The 23,654-nt window shown below is 39.6% G+C and overlaps 1 protein-coding gene across 7 annotated transcripts in view; it reads right to left on the bottom strand.

Annotated features, from left to right (window-relative positions):
• The window catches only part of PLCB4 (phospholipase C beta 4), a 365,501-nt gene that overhangs the window by 34,396 nt on the left and 307,451 nt on the right, over nucleotides 1–23,654 (bottom strand). For all 7 annotated transcript variants that reach the window (XM_038751364.1, XM_038751365.1, XM_038751360.1 and 4 more), the window contains 10 exons: nucleotides 23,534–23,629; nucleotides 19,472–19,572; nucleotides 17,892–17,927; nucleotides 16,751–16,892; nucleotides 16,098–16,182; nucleotides 15,720–15,844; nucleotides 13,232–13,283; nucleotides 9,714–9,816; nucleotides 6,447–6,611; nucleotides 3,544–3,748 (listed from right to left, as the gene is read on the bottom strand). In XM_038751364.1, coding sequence (XP_038607292.1) covers nucleotides 3,544–3,748; nucleotides 6,447–6,611; nucleotides 9,714–9,816; nucleotides 13,232–13,283; nucleotides 15,720–15,844; nucleotides 16,098–16,182; nucleotides 16,751–16,892; nucleotides 17,892–17,927; nucleotides 19,472–19,572; nucleotides 23,534–23,629 — 1,110 coding nt within the window. The remainder of the gene's footprint in view (nucleotides 1–3,543; nucleotides 3,749–6,446; nucleotides 6,612–9,713; nucleotides 9,817–13,231; nucleotides 13,284–15,719; nucleotides 15,845–16,097; nucleotides 16,183–16,750; nucleotides 16,893–17,891; nucleotides 17,928–19,471; nucleotides 19,573–23,533; nucleotides 23,630–23,654) is intronic.

Below are 23,654 nucleotides of genomic sequence, written 5' to 3'. Positions count from 1 at the left end.
TTGGTTTTGTTTGCTTGAGAGATGGAAACCTCTGGAAAATATGTTTTCCTTTTTCAGCTGCATTACCCCATCAACAAATTTCCAAGGAAAAATAATTTTGGACATTTACAGGAATTCTGAAGGAAACTATTTGTTTCCATTTGGGATGACAGACTTGATTTGCAGAGGAGGTATCAGGTAGGCATTAGGAAAATACCCTGGCAAATAGCTACCAAGAGAGATTGTGAACTTTTCTCTTGGGTGATATTTAAATAAAGGACACAACTGCCACTCTGAGCACAGAAATTAATACATTTCCTCTTGGAAGCTGGGGGAAGATGAGATGGCTTCTACAGATTCCTTTCAGCTTCTTAGATAAGCTCTTAAATCTTGAGAAGATGGATTAGAAAAGCAAGTAGATGAGTCAAGGTTTAGATGCCAATATACTTAAATTCTATTCAAAGAATGAATGAAGAAAGGGGAGACAGTTATTAATGGAAACATCGTTACCCTCTGTTGATGATGAATGCTTGGAAAAATACATTAAATTGTAATACTAACACTGCATGCATTTTTGAAAGCATCATTTCAAATCCTTTCTTGATTTAACTTACAACTCAACAATAAAAAAAATACAAAAGGTCACACATCAAATAAAACAGTCAGTGGGAGTGGGAAAATACTGACGACTCATTTAATTTGTGCTAGTTCCCTACAGTAGGCTATTTCAAATTTCCTCCAACCTAGTTATGTTTTTCAATAGCGATAATGCTGATAGGAGTATATGCTATCTGAAATGTCTTTTGCAGGCTACAGAGCATCTAAAATGACATGGTAATACAGTGGACAAATTGGCACAGAATACAGCAGTGCTTGCAACTTGTCAACTGATTTATAAATTCTATTTGGAAAATCAAGAAAAACAATCTTTCACCTTTAGATCACCAAGTACGGTGATTAAAAAAAAAACTGCACGCCCCCCACCCGCAAAGCAATTTTAATTGGGCTAATCTCTTTTAACTTTCTATTTTTTCTTAGTAAGCCCAATTTGATTCCCACTGAGATTGTGACCCCATAGGGGGCAGGGACTGTGTCCAACCTAATTAACTTGTATCTACCCCAGCACTTTGAACAGTGTTTGATATAAAGTAAATGCTTAACAAATACCATTAAAATAAAAAAGGAATGGGAAAGAGCCTAATGAATGGTGAAAACATTGTCAAAGTGATACAACCGGAGGTGAATTCACAGGAGGCGATCCCTAGACTAGCCAGTTCTCTGATATTGCGGAGATTAGGTCCAGGGTGAATCACTACCTTGTAGAAAGCTCACTTTATGACACTCACCACCATGGTCACTAAATTCTCAACTGTTACTTCCAATCTTGCATCATGTCTCACCCAGATGGTAGCAGATTGTTGGAAAAACATTTCCAACCGTATTCTACCCAAAATGTAGCAAAAACATGTACTGATATTCATTATGAAACACAGTAGACATTGCAAACATATTGAGTGCTAAACCATCAATCTTGATAGACCTCAGGGACCCCATGTCAATCCAAAGAGTTGAATTATTCCTTAAGATTCCAAAGTTCCATTCCTGTGGCTATGGAAATCACATAGCTGACTTAAGAACCCTTCACTTTTTAATAAATATGGAATATTATACTCAGCAGTGGATCCTGGGCATAATTGGTATTTACTATATTGAAAGTTAAAGCTTCAAAGCAACTCTTGTCTATTAGATCAGTGTTCTCTAGGAGAAGCTTCCCCCTGAACACTCATGCCAAAAGAACATGCATTATCCTGGTCATTAGGAAGTACAAAAAGGACACTGCCCACCCAACAGAGAATATTACTGGGAGACAGACTATTAGCTCTCCCCTCAGCAGAAAAGTGAAGGCAGAGGTTCCCCTTCCAGCTACATCTCCCGGACTGTGGGAGATCTTTCCTCCTAAATCTCATTCTTGCCCACTTTCATCATCCCACATGGGATCAGGCTCTAAATTATTTTTTTTCTTCGGCTGGACAAGGATAGAATTAGATGATAATAATAATAGTAATGATATATATGGTATTTGTTAAGCGCTTACTATGTGCTAGGTTTAGTACTAAGCACTAGGGTAGATAGAAACTAATCAGGTTGAACACAGTTCCTGTCCCATATGGGGCTCATAGCATGGCTCAGTGGAAAGAGCATGGGTTTGGGAGTCAGAGGTTGTGGGCTCTAATCCCCGCTTGGTCACTTGTCAGCTGTGTGACTCGGGAAAGTCACTCAACTTCTCTGTGCCTCAGTTCCCTCATCTGTAAAATGGGGATTAAGACTGCGAGCCCCACATGGGACAACCTGATTACCTTGTATCTCTACCAGAATAGTGTTTGGCACATAGTAAGAGCTTAACAAATATCATCATCATTACTACTATTAGCGATATTACTGATGAGGTATCTGAGGCCCAGAGAGGTGAAGTGACTTGCCCAAGATCACACAGCAGACAGACAGAGCCGGTAGTAGAATCCAGGTCCTTCTGCCTCCCAGACACATTCTCTTTCCACTAGGCCATGCAAATAATGTCAGTGAATGAGAGCAGCATTTTTACGTCTAGATTGTGAGTCCCATATGAGAGAGGGGCTATGTCCGACTGACAATCTTATATATACCCCTGTACTCAGCACAGTGCTCTGGTACACAGTAAGCAATTTTAAATACCACTGTTATTATTAGTTGTACACGTATCAGAAACAGGAGATTTCCTAAATTGTTAGCCAGCTCTTTCCCAGGAAAGGACACTTTCCAGCAGCCCTTAGCAAGTGCAAGTTGTGATGCAGTTACTTAGGTTCTCTCTGCTCTTTGGAGTCTTGGGTGTAGAAAGACAGGAGAACAGAGTAATTTCAACTAAAATATTCCCTGTACCAAAACTACCTGTTTGTTGAAACATCCACTTGGGGAATTTGTTAAGAGTGCTATCAAAAGTCACGTGCATACTGGAGTAGCAACATGGAGTAGTGCATAGAGCATGAGCCTAGGAGTTGGGTGGTCATGGGTTCTAATCCCAGCTCTGCCACTTGTCTACTGTGTGACCCTGGGCAAGTCATTTCTCTGAGCCTCAGTTATCTCATCTGGAAAATGGGAACTAAGACTGTGAGTCCCATGTGGGACAGGGATTGCATCCAATCTATTTGCTTGTACCCACCCCAGTGCTTAGTACAGTGCCTGGCACATAGTAAGTGCTTAAATACCATAATAATTATTATTATTAGCCAAAATTTAAAGTGTCATCAGGGATTGGCTGCAGTATTATGGACATGAGCATTTTAGCAATATTAATGCTCATACTGGCAAATGGAACAACTGGTGTGAAAAAAATTGAGGCCTTTGATTGCAGTAAACCAGGAAACCATCCAAGTCCACCATGGCACAGCAGTAAAAGTGCTTGTAACATTTACTAAGTTGTTAGATCTTTTGGGATCAAGTTTATCAAAATTTCAGAAAAATTGCTTTTACAGGAATTTTTTTTTAACCCTGGCTTTCAGAAACCCCATAATGAAATGTTCATCTTACCTCCAAAACCATCAGGCACATATGTTTTAAGCACGATATTGCAGAAAACAGTTGGCAATGATAATGGTTTGTTGCCTTCATTGCGAAGGGAAATGTGCCTGTAGCCTGCCTGAAGACCATCAAGAGGGAGAATTCTTTGACCAATTAGCCTGTTGTTGTCATCATAAACTGCTATTCTCAGCACAGCAAGATCAGGGAGAATAACCTGGAAGCAAACCGAAACAAAAACCCCAAAAGAAATGGTTACTAACCTGTATGTTTTAGCAAATTACCAAATGCCAATTCCATAATTAAGACATCAACAGGGCCTTGGTGTGTGGGATGTCCAATTCCACACAATTGAATGGTTGATGATACAGGTTCTTTCACAAGGAGTCTGGTTCTGGTTGTTTTTTAAGGACTTGAAAACGTTGCTTGGGATAGTAAAGAACTTTAATACAAGTAAGCAGGGCCCATGAAACAAGAACGTTTTTGATTTCTTGGATTTCTTTACAATGGCTGAAGTCATCAAAGTAAAGCTTTATGCTGTAACATGGTGTAAATGGAAGAGGACTGAATAGAGATAAACAGCAACACATCGAACCCTGAGACATTCAGGTTTACCGATCCCAAACAAGCTGACTTGACACAATATCCAAGTTAAAACGGCAGAAGCTGTATTTCCATACCAAAGAGTGAGACACTAAAACAAAAATCCACAAATTTGACTTGTTAGTTGTAAGCGAGAAGCTTCTCCTGGACAAAAGAGGAACGGACTCACCATATGTCACCTGGGACAAGTTAGATAGCTTGGTTAAAGAGAGAAATAGTGACGGAGTGACCTGAGAATAGCCAGACCACTTGGGGAGAAGGATTCCCGTGCCACTGCTTTCAATAGAGCAAGAGGTGACAAACTACTCTTTGCATCTCAATTCCTGTAAAATACGATTTCCACCTCTATTCTACCTCACAGGGTCACTGCAAAGAAGAACAAATGATTTTTTAAGTATGAAGTGTAAATCACAGCGCAAACAACAAATGAAGAAAAAGCTCTCCTATAAGCCAGGCAAAAGAACTCTTGTTGGAAAGTGGGACAAGCTTAAAGTCCTGAGTTTCTTTCACCAAGAGCCACAGCCTGCTGCCAAGTTCTCATCTCTACTGGGAGGTGTTATGTCTACATCACTGCCTACTGCTTTACACCTGTTGTGGCTCCAGCCTCGCTTTCAATCCAACACAAGGAGGACTGATAACTAAACTGAGTCGTAACTAAACCTATTCACATGTGAAATGCAAACAGGTCCTTGGGACTTGCATTTTATATGGCTGGAGGTCTGCATGACTGACAGGTATATCCAGAGGGGCTGGCAGCCCTATCCTCCTTTCCTGCTGCCCACCTGACTGGACATTTGGATGACCCTTTGGTCTCTTAGGATGTTAGTGAGGTCAATGGGACAACAGTGGTGAGGGGTTCAGACAAAAGCCTGAAATACTATCTGCCAGTCAGGACAACAAACTGTGATGTTAGGGTTTTCGGGGTTCAGAGGTAGAATTAGTGATAGGTGACTCCCTAACAGACAGCTGTGCCTATAGTTCAAAGTCTGACGGAGTTAAGTTCGTTCTGAACTTTAGGTTTTTCCAGCGTAAATGGAAATTCCTACTTGAAAATGGGAATAATGCCATTTTCTGGTGTAAACTCTAGTGAGAGAAAGAGAAAGAGAGAGAGAGAGAGAGAGAGAGAGAGAGAGAGAGAGAGAGAGAGAGAGAGAGAGAGAGAATGTGTACATTTGTGTGAGAGAAAGGGGCGGGGTAGTTTGGGAATCTTCTTAAAAACAATTGCCCATTGCTCTAAACTGACTAATAAGCAGGAGAGGCATCATTAAACAGTACCATGAAGGAGCAAATGAGGAGAATCTATGTTCATGAGGGTTCCCAGCTTGTTTTAACCCGGGCTTAATTGAACCTATCTACCCTGCATCCATTTACCCAACCATTAATGATAATAATAATAATAATGGTATTTGTTAAGCGCTTACTATGTGCCAAACACTGGTGCTGAGCTGCTAAGGTGAGTCTGAGTCCAGGATGTGAATTATTCTAGCTTAAACCACATAGTTACTACACTGTTTGGATGAGAGAAAGATGTTAACTGCATCATACAGCATACAGGATACATACAAAACGCACGACCACCAAGAAGAACCTGTCACTTAAGAAGAAGCAAGGAGTCATTTTCATTGGGACAACAGAACAGGTAGAAGAGAAAACGGACATTCTTGAAGACAGCACTGTTAACGCACAAGTTTTCAATGAAACTTCAGTTGACAGAAAAAAACAAATCAAAGGAAAAATAAGACTGAGAATAAACTGAACATCGGCGATGACGACTGTGATCCCTTTTCGGATCCAGTATACAAGTGTCAGGGAGAGTGGGGGGAAAAAAAAGGTACATGATGCACACAGTCTACAGGTGGAGGCGGCTGCCACACTATCTGGAGCGACAGCACCGTACCAACTGATCCACGCAATGACATTGACCTTAGCTTTGGATGTAGCATCTCACCTGCCCTCTTGGCTGAAGGAACAGTGCAAGATACCAGCCACTGCCAGGGCAGGGAAGAAGAAATCTCCAAGGAATGTTGATGTCCGCCAGCTGGGACTCATTCTGAGCAGACTGCATACCTGGAGCATAGGCATTGCCACGAAGGAGGTGGGCTCCTCCAAGAGGGAGGAGAAAGCCAAAAGGAGGGAAGAGCCAAACAGAAAAAGAAATCATATCACAGCTACAGAAGTTATTCATTAGAAGAAAAAGAAAAAAAAAAAACTTGGTGAATGATTCAACTCAGCCAGAGCACCTTACATCTCTGAAGTAGTAATCACAGCTCCAAAGTTAGCAGACTCTGCTGAATACACTGAGAATATCCTACCTTTCGGAATACGAACGACTCTTCATTGTAAACGGGGTTGAGACCATTGTTCATCACCATACGGGTTCGGAATTCCTTACGTATAGTGTCCGTGGGCAACCCATACATGTCCACTTCTACATACGTACCGATTTTTTTGTCTGATAGGAATTGACCTGATATGACCTGTAATAATGAAAGAGAGACGGTAATGACAATTCTTATTTCATCCCAGAAAGAATCCCAGCCCTCACATCCTGTACTTCCAATTATTTAGTATAGGGTTTTTTTTTAAAGTGATTTTAAGAGTGCAGATTGCATTTATAAATACCGTAAAAATCTGGCTATTTTTCTGTCTTATTTGAAAGACTGGTTTCTAAATCAAAGCTAGCTTGGATAATCAAAAATAAATTCATTCATTCTTTCAATTATACTTACTGAGCATTTACTGTGTGCAGAGCACTGTACTAAGCTCTTAAACTCCTATAAAAACAACACTCAAAAGCACTGGCTAATTAACTTTTGATAATATGAATTCGTTGTATCCCAATAACATGCATAACTGCAGGTTTTGGGGTAAATTGCTCATTTATATGACACAATTTAACTTTTCAAGACATTTAACAGTAGGAAATTTAATACTCCAGAGCAATAAAAAGTTTAGGGAGGGATAATACCAGATTCACAGAAAACAACAACTTGGCCTAGTGGACAGAGCATGGCTCTGGGAGTCAGAAGGACCTGGGTTCTAGTCACAGAGGCTCCATCACTTCTCTGCTGTGTGACCTTGAGCAAGTCACTTAACTTCTCTGTGCCTCAGTTACCTCATCTGTAAAATGGGGATTAATATTGTGAGCCCCATGTGGGACAGGGATTGTGACCACCCCATTTGTTTATAGCTACCCCATTGCTTAGTACAGTGCATGACACATAGTATGGGCTTAACAAATACCACAATTATTATTATTATTATTACAATACTGACACTATGCCACTGTTTAGATTTGAGTAGTTTTCTGGCATAAGCTTTTGTTTAAATAAAATTGAGGTTTAACTGTTATACAGAACCAAATTCACAGAATTTCAACTTTTGGTTACAAAATAATTTTGATACATTAATTCCCAGCTAGACTGTAGGCTCCTTGTGGGAAGGGAACATGTCTACCAAATCTGCTGCATTGTGCTCACTCCCAAACACAGCTCTACAAAAAATAAGTGCTCAATACCATCCTTGTGAGTAGGGAACATGTCTATCAACTGTTATACTGTACTCTCCCAATCAGTACAGTGCTCTACATACAGTATGCGCTCAATAAATACCCTTGATTGATAGTTAAAATATCCTATAAAAGTGGTATTATGACAAACTAGTGTCTGCCAGGGAAACTGAGGCAGGGAAAAAAATGAGTTTCCCAAGGTCAAACAGTAGTTAGGAACAAAACCACACTTTGAACTTTCAGCCTCTGAATTTCCAAACTATTGGAGAGGTCAAAAGCTGACTCCACAATACCATTATCACTGTGGCCTGAGGTAAGGTTCAATATAGTTTATCATCTACAATTGTAGGTCTCTTCAGAACATGAAATGAAATGCAAGTCTTCATCCCTGTTTATCTCAAATTTAGAAAGAATCAGGCAATTTTTAAAAGGAATGTGCCATCCCCTGATGTGCCAAAGTGGAAAATTCAGATCAGGTCCTATAATAATCTAATGGTTGCTCGATTAGCTTCATCTAATCACCTTAAATGAAATCATTAAATCTCTCAGTCTTAATCCAACTAATACCTGAACTCTAACCTCTGGCATTTAACTGCTGATAAAGGACAGCTTTCTAAAGATCAGTTACAGATACATCAAATGGCTGAACTTCATAAAAACAAATATATTTACTCTATTTGATAATTGGCTCGCAGAAGTTATCCGAAACCACCTATAGTGTAAATACAGCAGGTCAGTGTTGGGCAAATCAGTAAATCAGAGCAACAGAACTGCTATATTATCAGTATCCCAAAGCCAAAATCTGGTTTAAAGACACTTTATTCTTGTTAATTTAGCTTTCTTGAAAAATTTCTGAAAGCAGAAAGCTTTAGATCCATCTGAGAAAATTATACAGATAAAAATCAACCACTCAATTGTATTTATTGAGCGCTTACTGTGCACAGAGCACTGTACTAAGTGCTTGGGAGAGTATAATATAACAAAGTTGGTAGATATGTTCCCTGTCCATATCATCCTGCAGCCTAGTGGGGGATACAGGCATTAATATAAATAAGTAATGTGGATATGTACGTAAGTGCTGTAGGACTGAGGGAGGAGTGAATACAGAGTAAAAATCTAAGTGCAAGAGCGATGCAAAAGGGAGTGGGAGAAGAGGAAAAAAGGGCTTAGTCAGGGAAGGTCTCTAGGAGATGTGTTTTTAATAAGGTTTTGAAGGTGGGGAGAGTGATCGTCTGTTGGATATGAAGAGGGAGGGCATTTCAAACCAGATGCAGATGTGGGTGACTGGTCAGGGGCGAGTTAGACTGGACTGAGGTACAGTCATTAGAGGAGTAATGTGTGCGGGCTGGGCTGTAGTAGGAAATCAGGGAGGTAAGGTAGGAATGGGGAAGGTGATTAAATGCTTTAAAGCCTATGGTAAGGAGTTTCTGTTTGATGTGGACGTGGATAAGCAATCACTGGAGGTTCTCGAAGAGGGGGAAATATGGTTTTGTACAAAACTGATGCGGGCAACAGAATTAAGTATGGATTGGATTGAGGAGAGGCAGGAAGCAGGGAGGTCAGCAAGGAAGCTGATGCAGTAATCAAGGGTGCCTACATCTGGAAATTTAGGCCTAAAAATTTACCTTAGTTGTTATATAGGTACTCTAATTTCAAACTGTATAGTGCAGTGTTCTGACTGCAAAAAGCACTTTAATAAATACTATTACTAACATTACACTGGCCAAAAAAAAGGTCCTCCTGAAATGCCTAGATAAGTTAGGTCAGGATGTGTTTGTGAGTCTGAATTATTTTCGTCATAATCACTAAAACAATTGAGATGTTTGGAAGTACCTGTATATTCTGAAGGCTCCTGAGAGTTGTAAGGAATATTGGGCCTTTCATAATTCAGCACTGTACTTTAAAAGGAATCATTGTAAACCATTTCTAATTAGACTGCATAACATGCTAATCAGTTCAAATAAACAAAGACACTTTAAGATGTAGCAAATACCAGTAATCAAGGCAAGTTAGTGTGACCCAAGTATATCATCACATGTCAGCTCTAAATATTCCTTTGTCCGGTTTTTACCTGAACTGAACAAGTTGCTGCAATAACACCATCTACAGGAGTTTCAGAGAAAGGGTCAAATGTTCGGTCTGGCCGTCGCATGAAATCTGGTTTGAGAAGATACCTGGCGATATGAAAAATAAGACAGCATTACTATCCACATGACCAGTAGACCTGTTTGGCATGAAAAAGTGTATTCTACTGGTACAAATGTTCCAGATTGGTGATGTACTCTTGTCCACATTATCCAGAAAATAGCCAACCCTTCACTTTGCTGTACATCCTTTAGGAAATCAAATTTCAGAATGTCACCTTCATTTGTAGATACCATCTTCCTGCTGGGAGGAGAGGCAATTTCTCTGGGTTTGCTAGTAATGTGGTGCCAAAAAAGATTCTTCACAAGTATCCCAAGATTGTGCTTTTCAACTACAAGTGGCCATGTGGAAAGGGTGAGGACTGTTCTTGTGTGGCTGCAGGCATTGCGGGGGAAATCATCAAGATGTGACTGAAAAATTCAGCTGAAATCAAGGGAGCCAGAACTGGTCACTGAATCTCCTGAACCGCACTTGGTCACTTTCCTGGGTTTGCTTTTTGTTACCACATTACTGTCCATCTGAACAGATCTTCACTATTTAGGAAATGGGCAGGGTCGGGGGCAGCCGGAGAGGGGCCTCCAGGTTCAGTTCTGGTCTTTGGCCATGGGCCAGGGGTTAGCTCTTATCCTTCCCTGCTGACATGGGTTCCTCCCCAATTCCTTTTGTTTTATTCTGCCATTCAGTTCACCTGCTGTGAATTCGAGGGGAATTTAAAAATGGAAATAAAACCCCAGCTCTTCAAATGACTTGGGAAAGGTGACAAATTACCTAAAATTACAGACTCAAAGCCACTGATCAGCACATTACAACTATCTATTTCTCAAAATTAGAAACTCATCCCAAGTCACCAAAACATTTAGAATGACATATGGTGACAAAGTTTAAGAGAAGATCTAGCTGGTTGACAGTCTCTGTGTGTTCAGGATAAGTGTGCCGGGAAAAAAAAAGATCAATAAGGGAAAAATATTGTACAAAAGGAATAAATTTTCAATTTTAACTATAGACTTATTAAGGTCAAATACTACAGAATAGAGACAAAAGGCACAATTCTCTCATTACAAATAGCCTCCTTTATGGGCGGAGTTCCTTTTCATTTAAACTTCCGACAGTGAGTTGAAATGTCATTTCGACTTTTTAAACATGTCACCATTAGGTAAAAAAGCATAAGAATTAGCATCATATACAGCATGTCAAATCCACCTTTATATAGTCTTTGTTTTTATGTGACTGTCCAGTATTCAATGTAATGCACTGAAATGAAATGGAAGTATAGCTCTGAAAAAAGCTGGAATCATATTTTAGTTTAAATACAGAAAACACTTTTCATAGAAACATTTCTTCTTAAAAGTATCATAGAGAACGTACAGACAGCAGGTTCTTATAAATGTTCAAAATCATCTTGTTCATCCTTTTTACCTTCAGAACACCTTGATGTTTCAGACACAACCCTCTTTTTCCAAAAAACCAAGAAAACCTTCTCCACTCTAAAATTCTACAAGTTTTTTGCCATCACAATTTTTGCAGCTGATAAGTTCCTAAAAATGGGTTGCTTACATCAAAAATGAAAAATGGTGTGTGCTGCAAATTGAAGCTGTGAGAAGAGGAATACAAAAATTCCACTTTCAATACTTCCCTCTGGGGTCCCACCCTGCCTCAATGTATTAATGAAACCAATTTGTGCACTGATGGGGAACAAATGAAAATTCCACCTCTAGATCCCGGCTGGGCTGAGAGGATTCTTCCCTTTGGAGGCTGGAGACAATGTTGGATGGGATTCGTCCTACTAGCTCAGCAGCTATACTCAGGCAACAGCTGTCAGAAGCTCCTGGTTTTTTTTTCCTACAATGCAGTTCTTTGATTTTGTGCATGCAGAGTAATTAAAGGGACTACAAATGATCAAAAATGGTTACAGGGAAGTGTTGAATTTTTTAAATAAAGGACTTCAAGAGCTGAAGTGTGATTATTAAAGCTGTAGCAAGCCTGACAAAAAGCAGGTAAAGCCCAGTTTACAAACCTTGTGTCAACCAACTCTTTTGTATTGTTCTCTCCCAAGCACTTAGTATAATGCTCTGCACTCAGTAAGTGCTCAATATATACCACTGATCGAATTCCAGTCTTCAATGAATGACTGTGGAGGTTGGTTGATACAAAAACAACAGCATTTCTAAGTGCTAACACTGAATAGTCAGTAGCATCTGAAGAAATTCCCTGGCCAGCTCTTCACTGGAAGTTATCAATTAAGGTGCAGGCCATATCAGCGTGGGTCAGTGGAAAGAACACGGGCTTTGGAGTCAGGGGTCATGGGTTCGAACACCAGCTCTGCCAGTTGTCAGCTGTGTGACTTTGGGCAAGTCACAACTTCTCTGGGCCTCAGCTACCTCATCTGTAAAATGGGGATTAAGACTGTAAGCTCCCTGTGGGACAACCTGATCTCCTTGTAACCTCCCCAGCGCTTAGAACGGTGCTTTGCACATAGTAAGCGCTTAATAAATGCCATTATTATTATTATTATTATTATTGTTATGTGTGAAATGGAACTGGACCCATCAACAATCTACCAGGAAGTCAACAGAGCAGGTGAAGGAGGAGTAAGGAAGCCAGCAGGGACTGAGATGAACAGGAGAGGAACAAGGAGAGGGTTGGGAGTGGGGGAATGTGGATGGGCAGCTGTCAGTGATCAACATTTGGTGACAGTGATTAAGTCATCCAGAGAAATGGAGTGCTTGGTTCTAGGGAACATCTTATCTCAACAATGTTAGCAATCGAAGCGATTTGATTACAGAGTTTAAAATAAGCTTCTTAGTTTTAAACAATCATTCGCAGCAGTGATGTTCATTCTGCTCATTAAATTAAGCATTGCCTTTCAAACAATTAAAGCACAAAAGGGGAATTTCCAGGCATATGTCTGATGTTCTGACCCCACTATTATACAATAGATTTCATTATGACTAACTCTCTGTATTCTTTTTACCAAGCAAGCATTATTAATTCTTTGGAGGAGAAAAGGTATAAAGCACTTATTTTTAGAAATGTACCCCTTAACAGTGTTATTCAAATATTTATTTGAAAAGATGCTATACAGCAATAGTATTAATCTTTTGTGTGAATTGCTTCATGTTTTCCATTTATCACTCAAAGTTTCTTTCACTATGCTTATAAAATGTGGGAACTACCAGAACGATTGGAGATGGAGGTGGGACTTTCTGGGAGTTATGTATCCGTGGCATCGCTCTGGGTCGGAGATGACTTGACAGCATAAGACAAGAGTAACTTTATCACACCATTCTGTTGCAAATGTAAACCTATTCACAAATTCCTATTTTCAAGTTTCAACCCAGCATTTAATTTTCATGTGTAATTCATAATTAAAAGTGACATGGTTTTATTAAAGCCATACTATGGGTTTTGCTACACAATGACTGCAGTTTAAATCCTATTACTCACCCGCAAGATCCATTATATTCAAATTTTCCCTGATTCAATTGCATCGCTAAATCTGTCAAAAGACAAAAATAATTTAGAATCATGTCTCCCTGGATAATGCCATCTTTAACAATGGAAATGTGATAGATCTGGCAGAGTAGTCAGCTGAAAAAAGATGCTTTCGCAAGTCAAATGGAAACTTTAGAGATCTTCTCACATGCTACAAAATGATCCCAGGTTTGAATCTTAATACACCAAAAGTTTAAAAGAATGTGAAGATTTCATACAAGGCCTCTACTGCCTTAAAATATCATTTGTTCTTAAAGAAGTAGGGTGAGCAAAATAAGTCACCTGATACAGGTTCTATATGCTACTATTATGTGATTTCAACAGAGAAGGAAGAAAGCAAACAACTGAGAAAGTGAGTCAAATATTTACTGAATTTTGAACTCTATAAAGATAAGCTGGTAAGAATTATCTATACATGAATGGTGTATTCTCAGTGTACCTCTATGGAAAAACTTGCTTAAGAGAGTTTTTAAACAAGTAAACCAAAGAATATCTTGAAAATTATCAGTAAATATGGTAGTTTTCTACACAGGAGGAGGAAGGAATGGGCAATTTCATAAATTCTTTGTTGTTGTTTTCTATCTTGTAGGGCCACACAAGGGAATGCTAAACTGCTCAACCATGGAGCTTAATGCTACTCTTCTTACTATTAACCCTCTAGATTGTGAGCTCCTTGTGGGCAGGGAACCTGACTACAAAATCTACCCGCATTGATCTCTACCAAGCGCCTAGTAGTGCTTACAGAAGCAGTGTGGCTCAGTGGAAAGAGCACGGGCTTGGGAGTCAGAGGTCATGGGTTATAATCCCGACTCTGCCACTTGTCAGCTTTGGGAAAGTAACAACTTCTCTGTGCCTCAGTTCCCTCATCTGTAAAATGGGGATCAAGACTGTGAGTCCCATGTGGGACAACCTTGATTATCTTGTATCTCCCCCAATAATTAGAACAGTGCTTGGCATATAGTAAGTGCTTAACAAATATCAACATTATCATCATTATTAATTAAAATCATTGACCAATTGATTGATTCAGACTCTCCAGAGAGGTGATGGTGGTGTCTGGGTAACCCCAAATGATCTGTCAATCAAGTGGGACATTAGGAATTCTGGGGTGGGCCCTGGAGTGCAACCTTCAGAAATAGTTAGTGTGCATGGAGCAGCCACTACAGACATTAATTTGACACCAGAATTAATTTTTGCCCCATGGAGCCAAACATTTTATCCCATGGGTATCTAGTCGTGAGGCTGACGCCACTGTTCTGACCCCCAGGGTTTTTTGGATGAATTCTCAGTCTGTCTTATCCCCAACAATACCTGAAAGTTTCTGAGTGTGGATGAAAAGATCCAAAATTGGGGTCTCATAAGATTAACATTTTCAAATCCCCCTTGGCTTGCTTCCCCCAAGTGCCCTGTCTCCTTTTCACGCCCATACTTAAAAACAGTAACTAAGAAAATAAAACAAAGAAATCCCCTCCGCAACCTCAGCCAGAATATTGTTGACTGATCGACTGACAATGGAGAAATCGTGAGCCCCATTTTGAGACTAGCTGCAGCTTCTTCAGTGACCCATGAGAAATTCATTAGCTCAGTCTGGTGACCTGGAGAACACCCAAAGCCCAATGGCCATTTTTGTTCAATTTGCTTTGTATCCTGCAAGTACCTGAAGAAGGTGGTTGCTCTGTAAGTGTTTTTTAATGCTGAGGATAACGGTGATGACTCAATCTGGGATATGCAGAACTTTTTAGAGAAAACACCAGACAAGGAAAACATGTTTCCTTCCTCCAAAGGAAATGGATGAAGAAAGAGGGGTATTGGAGCATGCAGAGGATACATTTTTACCTCTTTGCATTTAATGGAACTATAAACGTTTTTCAGGATGTGAAAACAGTCATCTTTGAACCATCTCTTGACCAGGTCTAGAAATAAGGTCTTGAAACATTTAAATTCACCCACTAGACAATTCCATGGATAAAATTAATCACATTATTTATTTCCCAGTTTTTAGTGAGTGCGAATGATGTGTCATCAAGATCTCTTCTGATGTTACTAAATGCAATATAAAAGGCACAGCTAGGCACAGTCTTTGCCAAAAAGAACCTCAGGCTTTCTAAGCCCACCTCATTTAAACTTTCCCTGGAAACAAGTATGCATGACTTACAAGTATAATAATTTGAAAGTTGGATACACTGTGTCAGAATTATATGCAGCTGAGAATCTACTAGGTTGCAAAAGGATCTTATTGCAAAGGGACAATCTAATTTTCTTCCACAGTAGTTTAACAGCTCCTTTCCTTCTGCCTTCATGATTCCACACACACATATCCCATTTTAGCCATATGCTCGAATCCCTCAAAAAATGCCAGAAGCATATCACTGGCATCTGCTTGGAAGATATGGTCAGCTCTTTCCTTTGAAATTTGGGTTCACTGGACATCATCTCATACCTGGGGTTTGATAGTTCAGTGAGACCATCTGGCAGCCAGCGTTCCAGAAAATTTGAGGCATGTAATTACTGGAATCCACTCGACCTCCCTTGGGGTATATCCGACTCATTTGACGTTTGTTATAACTGTGTAACTCGTTAAGGAAAATGGGATAAGAACAACTGTAGCATAAACAATATGCTAGCTATGTATGAATTTCCATAAAGACGCACAAGCACACATTATTTATGCACTGCATGCACACTTTCAATTTCAGCTCAAAACAACCTTGTGAAATTCAACCACCAGGAGCCATTAATCAGTAACACTGTACAGAAGTCTACAAGGTAGGGACAAAGAGAACTGCTATTTAGTTCACCATTTATAATGCAAGGATACTTCACAAACTCGATTGCATGTGTCTTCAAATAGCCTAGTCCAACTGATTCATTAAAAGAGGACATGTTATAATGAATATTGCGTTCTGTGGAAAGAGAGATCCGTTTAAAGATATTTGTTCCTATAAAATACACTTTCCTGAACTAATGAAGCCAGACAATAAATACCATCACAACAAACGTAATTCTGGGAAGCACATATTTTGACACCTTATATAAACACCTTCTCCCTGGTAGAAGGGGATTTCTTACTTTTGGCTTTGAGGATCAAAATCTTTGACTTCTACAGAAAATATGTTGAAAGATTGCTTAAGAATTTGTAGAAGTTTATTCAACTTCAGGAAATATTACGCTGTTTTCAACACACAGCTTTAAAAATGAGTTTGGAGAGAAGATGGAACAGGTAGTGGCCTTCGAGTAAAAACACTGCATTTGTGAACATTCTACAGTAATTTAGAGCCTCCTTGTGGCTGATTACTAGAATGACAAGCTAATAATACAGTCATGTGCTATGGGCAGTTCCCCCAGCAAAATAAATGTATCCTGATGCTGTCAAGTAACTAATTTTAATAAACATTAAAAAAATTTTCAGCAAAACACCACAGTGGAAAAAAACATAAAACTACTGCTATGTATTTAATCTTGAGTGCTTACCTTCTGCTACATGAAAACCTTGAAACTTTACAGGCTGAGCATAGTTGATCATCGTCGATAAGTAGGGGTGAATATTCGTTGTAGCTCCAACATATTTGTAGGAAGCCATCCATGCTTGCTCATCTTCCACAGTCACGAGCCCCTGAAAGTACAGTTGAAGAGCTGAATCGTATGCCACTTTGTGAAGAAATTACCGACTACCATTTAAAGTGTTGAAAGCAAGTTGGTATAACAAACTACTGCAAACAGAAATCTCCCCTTCATTAGCATTACTTCATAAGGATAATACTAGGAAAAAAATGAATGGAAATCTTCTGACATTTAAATTTTAAGAAAGAAGATCATATGCATATTTCTACGGGTACCTTTCTGTTCTAAATATGTCAGTTTGTAAACTTGACCTTAGTAAGTTTGCCACCTTCAATCTTCAAGAATATCTTAGGTGTATCAAGGAAGTCCAAACCAAAATGTTTTTCCTATCTTAAGGAAAAAACTTAATCACTATAAACAATAACAATTAAATCATGTAGTTATGATTAATGTAATGCCCATGATGAATACCTTCAAAAGGTTTTGATTTTTTCAAGTTGACTTCCAATAAAAAGTCAAATGGACTCTCTTTGGAGAGCAGTGCATTTTAATTGAATGGAAGTGAGATAGATATAATGATCTGATAAATCATTTTTCTATTTTTAACTTCAATGGCTTAAACCTGTAGCCTAGGTTTGTCTGTCAAAACAAACCCAATAATTCTGCTGAAGCTCCACACCTCTCTGCAATGTAATCATTACCTTACATTAATTACTCATAAAATGGAATTCCCATGGTTTCTAAATGTGTCTAGTCAATGCCATTTCATCTAGTTTTAAGCATTTTGTGTTCTCTTCTTTCTTTGGAAGGTTCTTACATTAAGTTATATTAATAATATAACTGTTATATCTAGACACAGGAAGCTTGAATCGACAAAGAAATGAGGAGCAGTCTACATTTTTAAAAAAAACACTTCAGCAATGGATAATACATATTTTAATAAAAAGCCCAGAGTATACTCTGTTTAGGTAATAAACACGAATATCCAAAATAAATGATTTTAGTGAAGCAAAAGAGTAAAGCAAAAACTCTACAGTTTTCTCTTAGATACCTTTTTGTTGTTTTCATGTTCAGAGTCGTCAGCAGCCTAAAGAGAAATAAAAAAGACTTCATTCCTCTAAAATGTAAAAATTCTTATAAAAAGCTAATATGGGGTATGAAAATATGCTGTGCTATGATTTTCTTATACTCTAAGGCATAACCTCTTCCATGGTACAGGATGAAAACGAGGCTAGATCATGACAGGGTCACGCAGGTGGTAGCTAGACAACAAGCAGGCAGGGAATCTCCGATTAAAGGAGCGGCTGGAATCTGTGAGGCAGCAAACGAGAGTGGGCAGGGGTGAAAGTAAAAATGAATTTAAACAGGAACAAAAGATCAGGCCAAGGGATTCAAAGGAATCTCTCCCCCGTTTCAAAGCCTTACCTTTCCTCTTCTCCCACTCGGTTTTGCGTCACCCTGAACTGCTCCCTTTATTCATCCTCTCCTCCCAGCCCCACAGCACTTATGTACATATCTGTAATTTACTTATTTATATTAATGTCTGTCTGCCCGTCTAGACTGTGAGCTCATTATGGGCAGGGAACGTGTCTACCACCTCTGTTGTATTGTACTCTCCCAGACACTTAGTACAGCGCTCTGCACTCAAACACTCAATAAATATGACTGAATGAATGTGCCTCAGTTCCTTCATCTGTAAAACGGGCATTAAGACTGTGAGCTGCGTGTGGGACAGGGATTGTGTCCAACCTGATTAGCCTGTTTCTACTCCAGTGCTTAGTACAGTGCCTGGTATATAGTATGCACTTAAACACCATTAAAAAAAGGCACTGAGCATTTCTCCTTGATATGGAGTTAACATTAAAAATGGCACGTAAATGTAGTAGGTTTACAGGCTCTGGAGAGCCTGCTATCATTTTCTTAGGGCCTCTTCTTTCACAAGGCACCTTGAGGAGCCTCATGGTACAAGGTGGGATGTGCTTCTTCGTAATCCTGTGGAAGACCAACTGCCTTAGTCCCACCAAGTAAGGTAGGAAAGACAGGGAGGAGGCTCTGTCTGCCAGATTTCCCCAGGTCATAAAGGACCCTCCTTTTGAATTGGTGGTTGTTTCAGCAGTCTGGTTCCAATTCCTCTTTTCTACTACGGATAAGAAGAATGTGCAGCAGAAATCAGGAACTGGAATCTTATTCCAGGCTCTGCATTTTCAAGAGCTGACTTTGCATTCATTTATTATTTGACAATTCCCCTTAGAACGTAAACTTCTTGAAGGCAACGACTGTGTTTACCAACTCTATTGTACTGTACTCTCCCAAGTTCCTAGTTCAGTGTTCTGCACACAGAAAGCGCTTGGTAAGTACCATTGACTGATTGCTGCCTCCTAAATGACCTGTAGAAAAAAGTGGGGACAAAGGACAACTTCCCTGACCAAATGGAAAATGGATCAATCAGTGTTTCTTCAGTCTCAAGTTAGGATGAAAAAATCTCAACCCCAAAAGAAAGTTCTAATCAACCACACATTTATGGAATCTACAGCCTTACTTTCTGGAGGTTTATCTCATGAGTTTCACAGCTAGCAAATACTTCAGAAGAGAATACAGAAGGAAGTATATACATAAAATCAATAATCTAACCTTTTTTACACTATTTGCAACAGCTTCCTTTTGACTGAAGTCATCTGCAGAGAGTTCACTTCCAAATTTGTACTCTGGATGAGCCTCTTCCTCTTGGTCAGCTATGAAACACAGAAAGAGAAAGAAAAGGCCAATGAAGCAAAATAAACAGGGACTGATGAAAATTTTTAAAACTCTAAGAAATAAGCATGCTCATTAAACAGATTTTGAAAGTGGGCAAAGAAACTCCTCTTACTAATGGCCCTGCCTCCAACCTCTCCTCTCTTCATCATTAATGGCACTTACTGAACACTTACTGTATGCACAGCACTGCACTAAGCACTTTGGAGAGTATAACAGAGTTCTCCAGAGTTCTCCAACTCTTTTGTCTCAGGAGAACACTCTTCAATCTAATATACAGACACCTGATATGAAGGTGAGTGCTAGCATGGCCTAGTGGAAAAAGCATGGGCCCAGGAGTCAGAGGATCTGGGTTCTAATTTCAGCTCTGCAACTTGCCTGCTATGTAACATTGGACAAGTCACTTAACTTTTCTGTGCCTCAGTTCCCTCAGCTGCAAAATAGGGACTCGATACTTGTTCACCTCTTACTTAGAATGTGAACCCAGTGTTGGACCTAATTATCGTGCATCTACCCCAATGTTTAGTACAGTGCCTGGCACACAGTAAGTGCTTAATACCACAATCATTATTATAATTGTAATCATTTTAATAATAAAATATTGATCATCAACATATCAGTCCCCTCCTCATAAACTCCAATTGTTCCCTCCACTATGTCTCTCACAACAACGATAGCACTAAGCAGTAGTTTGAACATCTTTTTACATAGGTCTTCCCATTCTTCAAACACCTCCAGTGGTGGACCAGCGTTTTCCGCATGTAATGGAAACTTCTGATCAGTGGCATCATTGCATTCAATTTTCTCTCTATTCCCCCTACTTATAATTACGCCTTTCCCACTACACCCCAGTACACACCATCAGATCTGGTCAAGACAACCTACTTATGGTACTATGTTCTCATTTCTCTCATCAGCAGCCACTTCCTCATGGACTCTTTCCTGCCTGGAACTGCCTCCCACTTCACAATGGCCATCAGCTGGTCTTTCCATCTTCACAATCTTTCTGAAACTTCTTTCCATCAGCTTTAAGGCACTCAATCATCTCACCCACTCTGATCTTACCTCACTGATTTCCTATTTCAACCCAGCCACACACTTAGTTCCTCTACCACCAACCTACTCACTGTAGCTTGATCTCTTCCATTTTATAACCAACCCCTTGACTACATCCTCCCTCTCGCCTGGAATTCCTTCCCTTTCATAGATGACAGATTACTTCTTAGCCCACCTTTAAAGTCTTACTAAAATCACATCTTGTCCTCCAAGAGGCTTCCCCAACTAAACTCTCATTTTCCTCTATTATCTCTTCCTTCTGTATTGGCTAAGCAGCATGATTTAGTGGAAAAAGCCCGGGCTTGTGAATCAGAGGTCATGGGTTCTAATCCTGACTCTGCCACTTGTTGGCTGTATGACCTTGGGCAAGTCACTTAGCTTCTCTGTGCCTGTTACCTCTTCTGAAAAATGGGAACGAAGACTGTGAGCCCCACGTGGGACAACCCAATGACCTTGTATCTACCCCAGCACTTAGAACAGTGCTTGGAACATAGTAAGCGCTTAACAAATACCAACATTATTATTATTATTACTACCCTTTAAGCACTTGATATTCATCCCACTCTCAACTCTACAGCACTTATGTACTTATCCATAATTTATTTTAATGTCAGTCTTCCCCTGTAAACTGCAAGTTCCTTAAGGGCAGGGACCATGCTTACCAACTCTGTGGTAATGAACTCTCCCAAGAGCTAAGTACAATGCTCTGCAGACAGTAAGCACTCAATAAAAAAACTGATTGATTGAAATCACTTCTCCAGGAGGCCTTTTCTGATTTGTCTCACATCTCCTCAACTTATTTCTCCCCTTCAGCACTTCCAGTGACCCAAGCACATGGGTACTCAACTTTGCCTACTGCCACTGGTGGCACATATATACATATCTTTAAACTATATTGCTTTCCTTTATCTGTAATTTATTTTCATGTATGTCTCGCACATTAGATTGTAACTTCTACCAAATCTCTTGTACTCTCCCATGCACCTAGTTCATTCAGTATTGTGCACAGATCAAGTGATCAATAAATACTACTGATTTTAAGGCTATCATTCCACTCTATCTTACCTAACTGCCCTCCTGGGTTTCACTCCAGTTAGTGCTCTCCAACACTCTCAATCAAATCTTTGAAAAGTCCCTTGAATTAAACTTTTCCACCTCCAGCCAATGTGCCCACTTTTTCCATCACTGAAACTCCCTCCCCACTCAAGTTCACAAGGTCATGTCTTCCCCAATTCTTCAAAGTGCTTACTTCCTGAGGAAATCTCAACAACTACCTTATGCTACCATCTTGGCCACTTAAGCTTCCCAGAATCACCTTATGAATTTTTGGTATTTGCATCTGTCATTTTTCTCTCCTCTTGTACTCCTAAATACTGTATTTTTGTCATTCTACTTATGCTTGTCTTCTCCACTAGCTTGTAAATCAACACAGTGTTTGCTGCTGAGAGGGTTCACTGAGATATTCTGTTCTGTGGCTACAACCTGAAACCTTACATCAACCAAATACCTTTTTCCCCCTCCTACTGAATTTGTTAAGTGCTTACTACATTCCAGGCACTGCAATAAGCGCTGGGGTAGATACAAGCTAAGCAGGTTGGACACAGTCCCTATCCCACATAGGGCTCACAATCTTAATCCGCATTTTACAGCAGATGAGGTAACTGAGACACAGAGAAGTTTAGTGACTTGCCCAAGGTCACACAGCAGACATTGTGGAGGAGCAGGGATTAGAACCCAGGTCCTTCTGACTCTCAGGCCCATGATCTATCCACGAGGCTACACTGCTTAACAATGTATGGTGCTGGAGAGAAGAGTGCGAATTGCTCAGAATAATGTACCGCCAGTACTGGAAAAATCACTTAAGCACAAGTCCCGCTGATGATGGATACCCCACTTTCTACCTTAAACAAAAAGTTCAGCACACGACAGGGGGCTTAGGGAATTGCCTGCTTTTCACAAACCAGCAGTACCATTTTACACAATCTGGAAATACTAACAGGTTGAAGAGGAAATCGGATACATTAATGGACAATGACGATCACTAACAAAAAAAATGAGGGATATTAGAAGGATCAAGAAAGGTCTGGGCAAATTGTTGGACAACAGATCATGATATTTACCAATAGAAATCTTTACTGATGTTGACAAGTATACCCCTTTATGGATGTCAAAGAGCTGAATAATCACCCTCGTTGTACAAACACTGGGGATCAGATGTCTCCTACTGTGCTCTCCCAAATGCTTAGTAAGTGCTCTGCCCCCAGTATATGGTAATTAAATACTGGTGATTGATGCTATTGTTGGATGTGGAATACCAGGCGGACTTTAAGCTTGACTGTAAACTAAACTGTAAGCTCGCTGCGGCCAGGGAACATGTTTACCAACTCTATATAGTGTACTCTCCCAAGTGCTTAGTATAGTGCTCTGTGCTCTGATTGATGGGTGGACCAGTTTTCTTTTTGACTCATATAATTTTCAGCCCATTCTATGGCACGAAGAATAAGGAGGCATACCTTTATGCATACAATAATTGTATTTCCTCAAAGGTGAATGAACTTTACTAAGCCATTTTCAACACCCTACCTGCTTATGCAAAGACTTCATATACTCTCAAACAAAAAATTGCATTTATATAACTGAAAATTCAACAGTGACGCCTAAAGGTTAGTGGTAAGATAATATGATCATTATTTTAATAATGATAATATGTCACATCTTATTTAAAAATAAGAGCATAATTTCAGGCACTGCTCTGGTCTGACAGCCGTATTCTGAGGCTGTAAATGGCCTGACTTCATTTATAGACTTATTACGCTTATAAAAAAGCCAATTAAAACACCTCACATTTTAAAAGCCCGCAGTAGAGGATAAGTTTTAAAATCTCACCACTTTCTATTTCTTCTTCATTGTCATCCTCTAAAATATTTACAGGGGCAGCAGACTCTCCAGCTTCCATCATACTTTTCAAAGCTTCAAGCTGTTCTATTAAAAAAAATTGAATTTCATG

Source organism: Tachyglossus aculeatus, chromosome 9 (genome assembly GCF_015852505.1).
Source record: "Tachyglossus aculeatus isolate mTacAcu1 chromosome 9, mTacAcu1.pri, whole genome shotgun sequence".
Classification (NCBI taxonomy): domain Eukaryota; kingdom Metazoa; phylum Chordata; class Mammalia; order Monotremata; family Tachyglossidae; genus Tachyglossus; species Tachyglossus aculeatus.
This window is presented reverse-complemented; position numbering and strand designations above follow the sequence as displayed.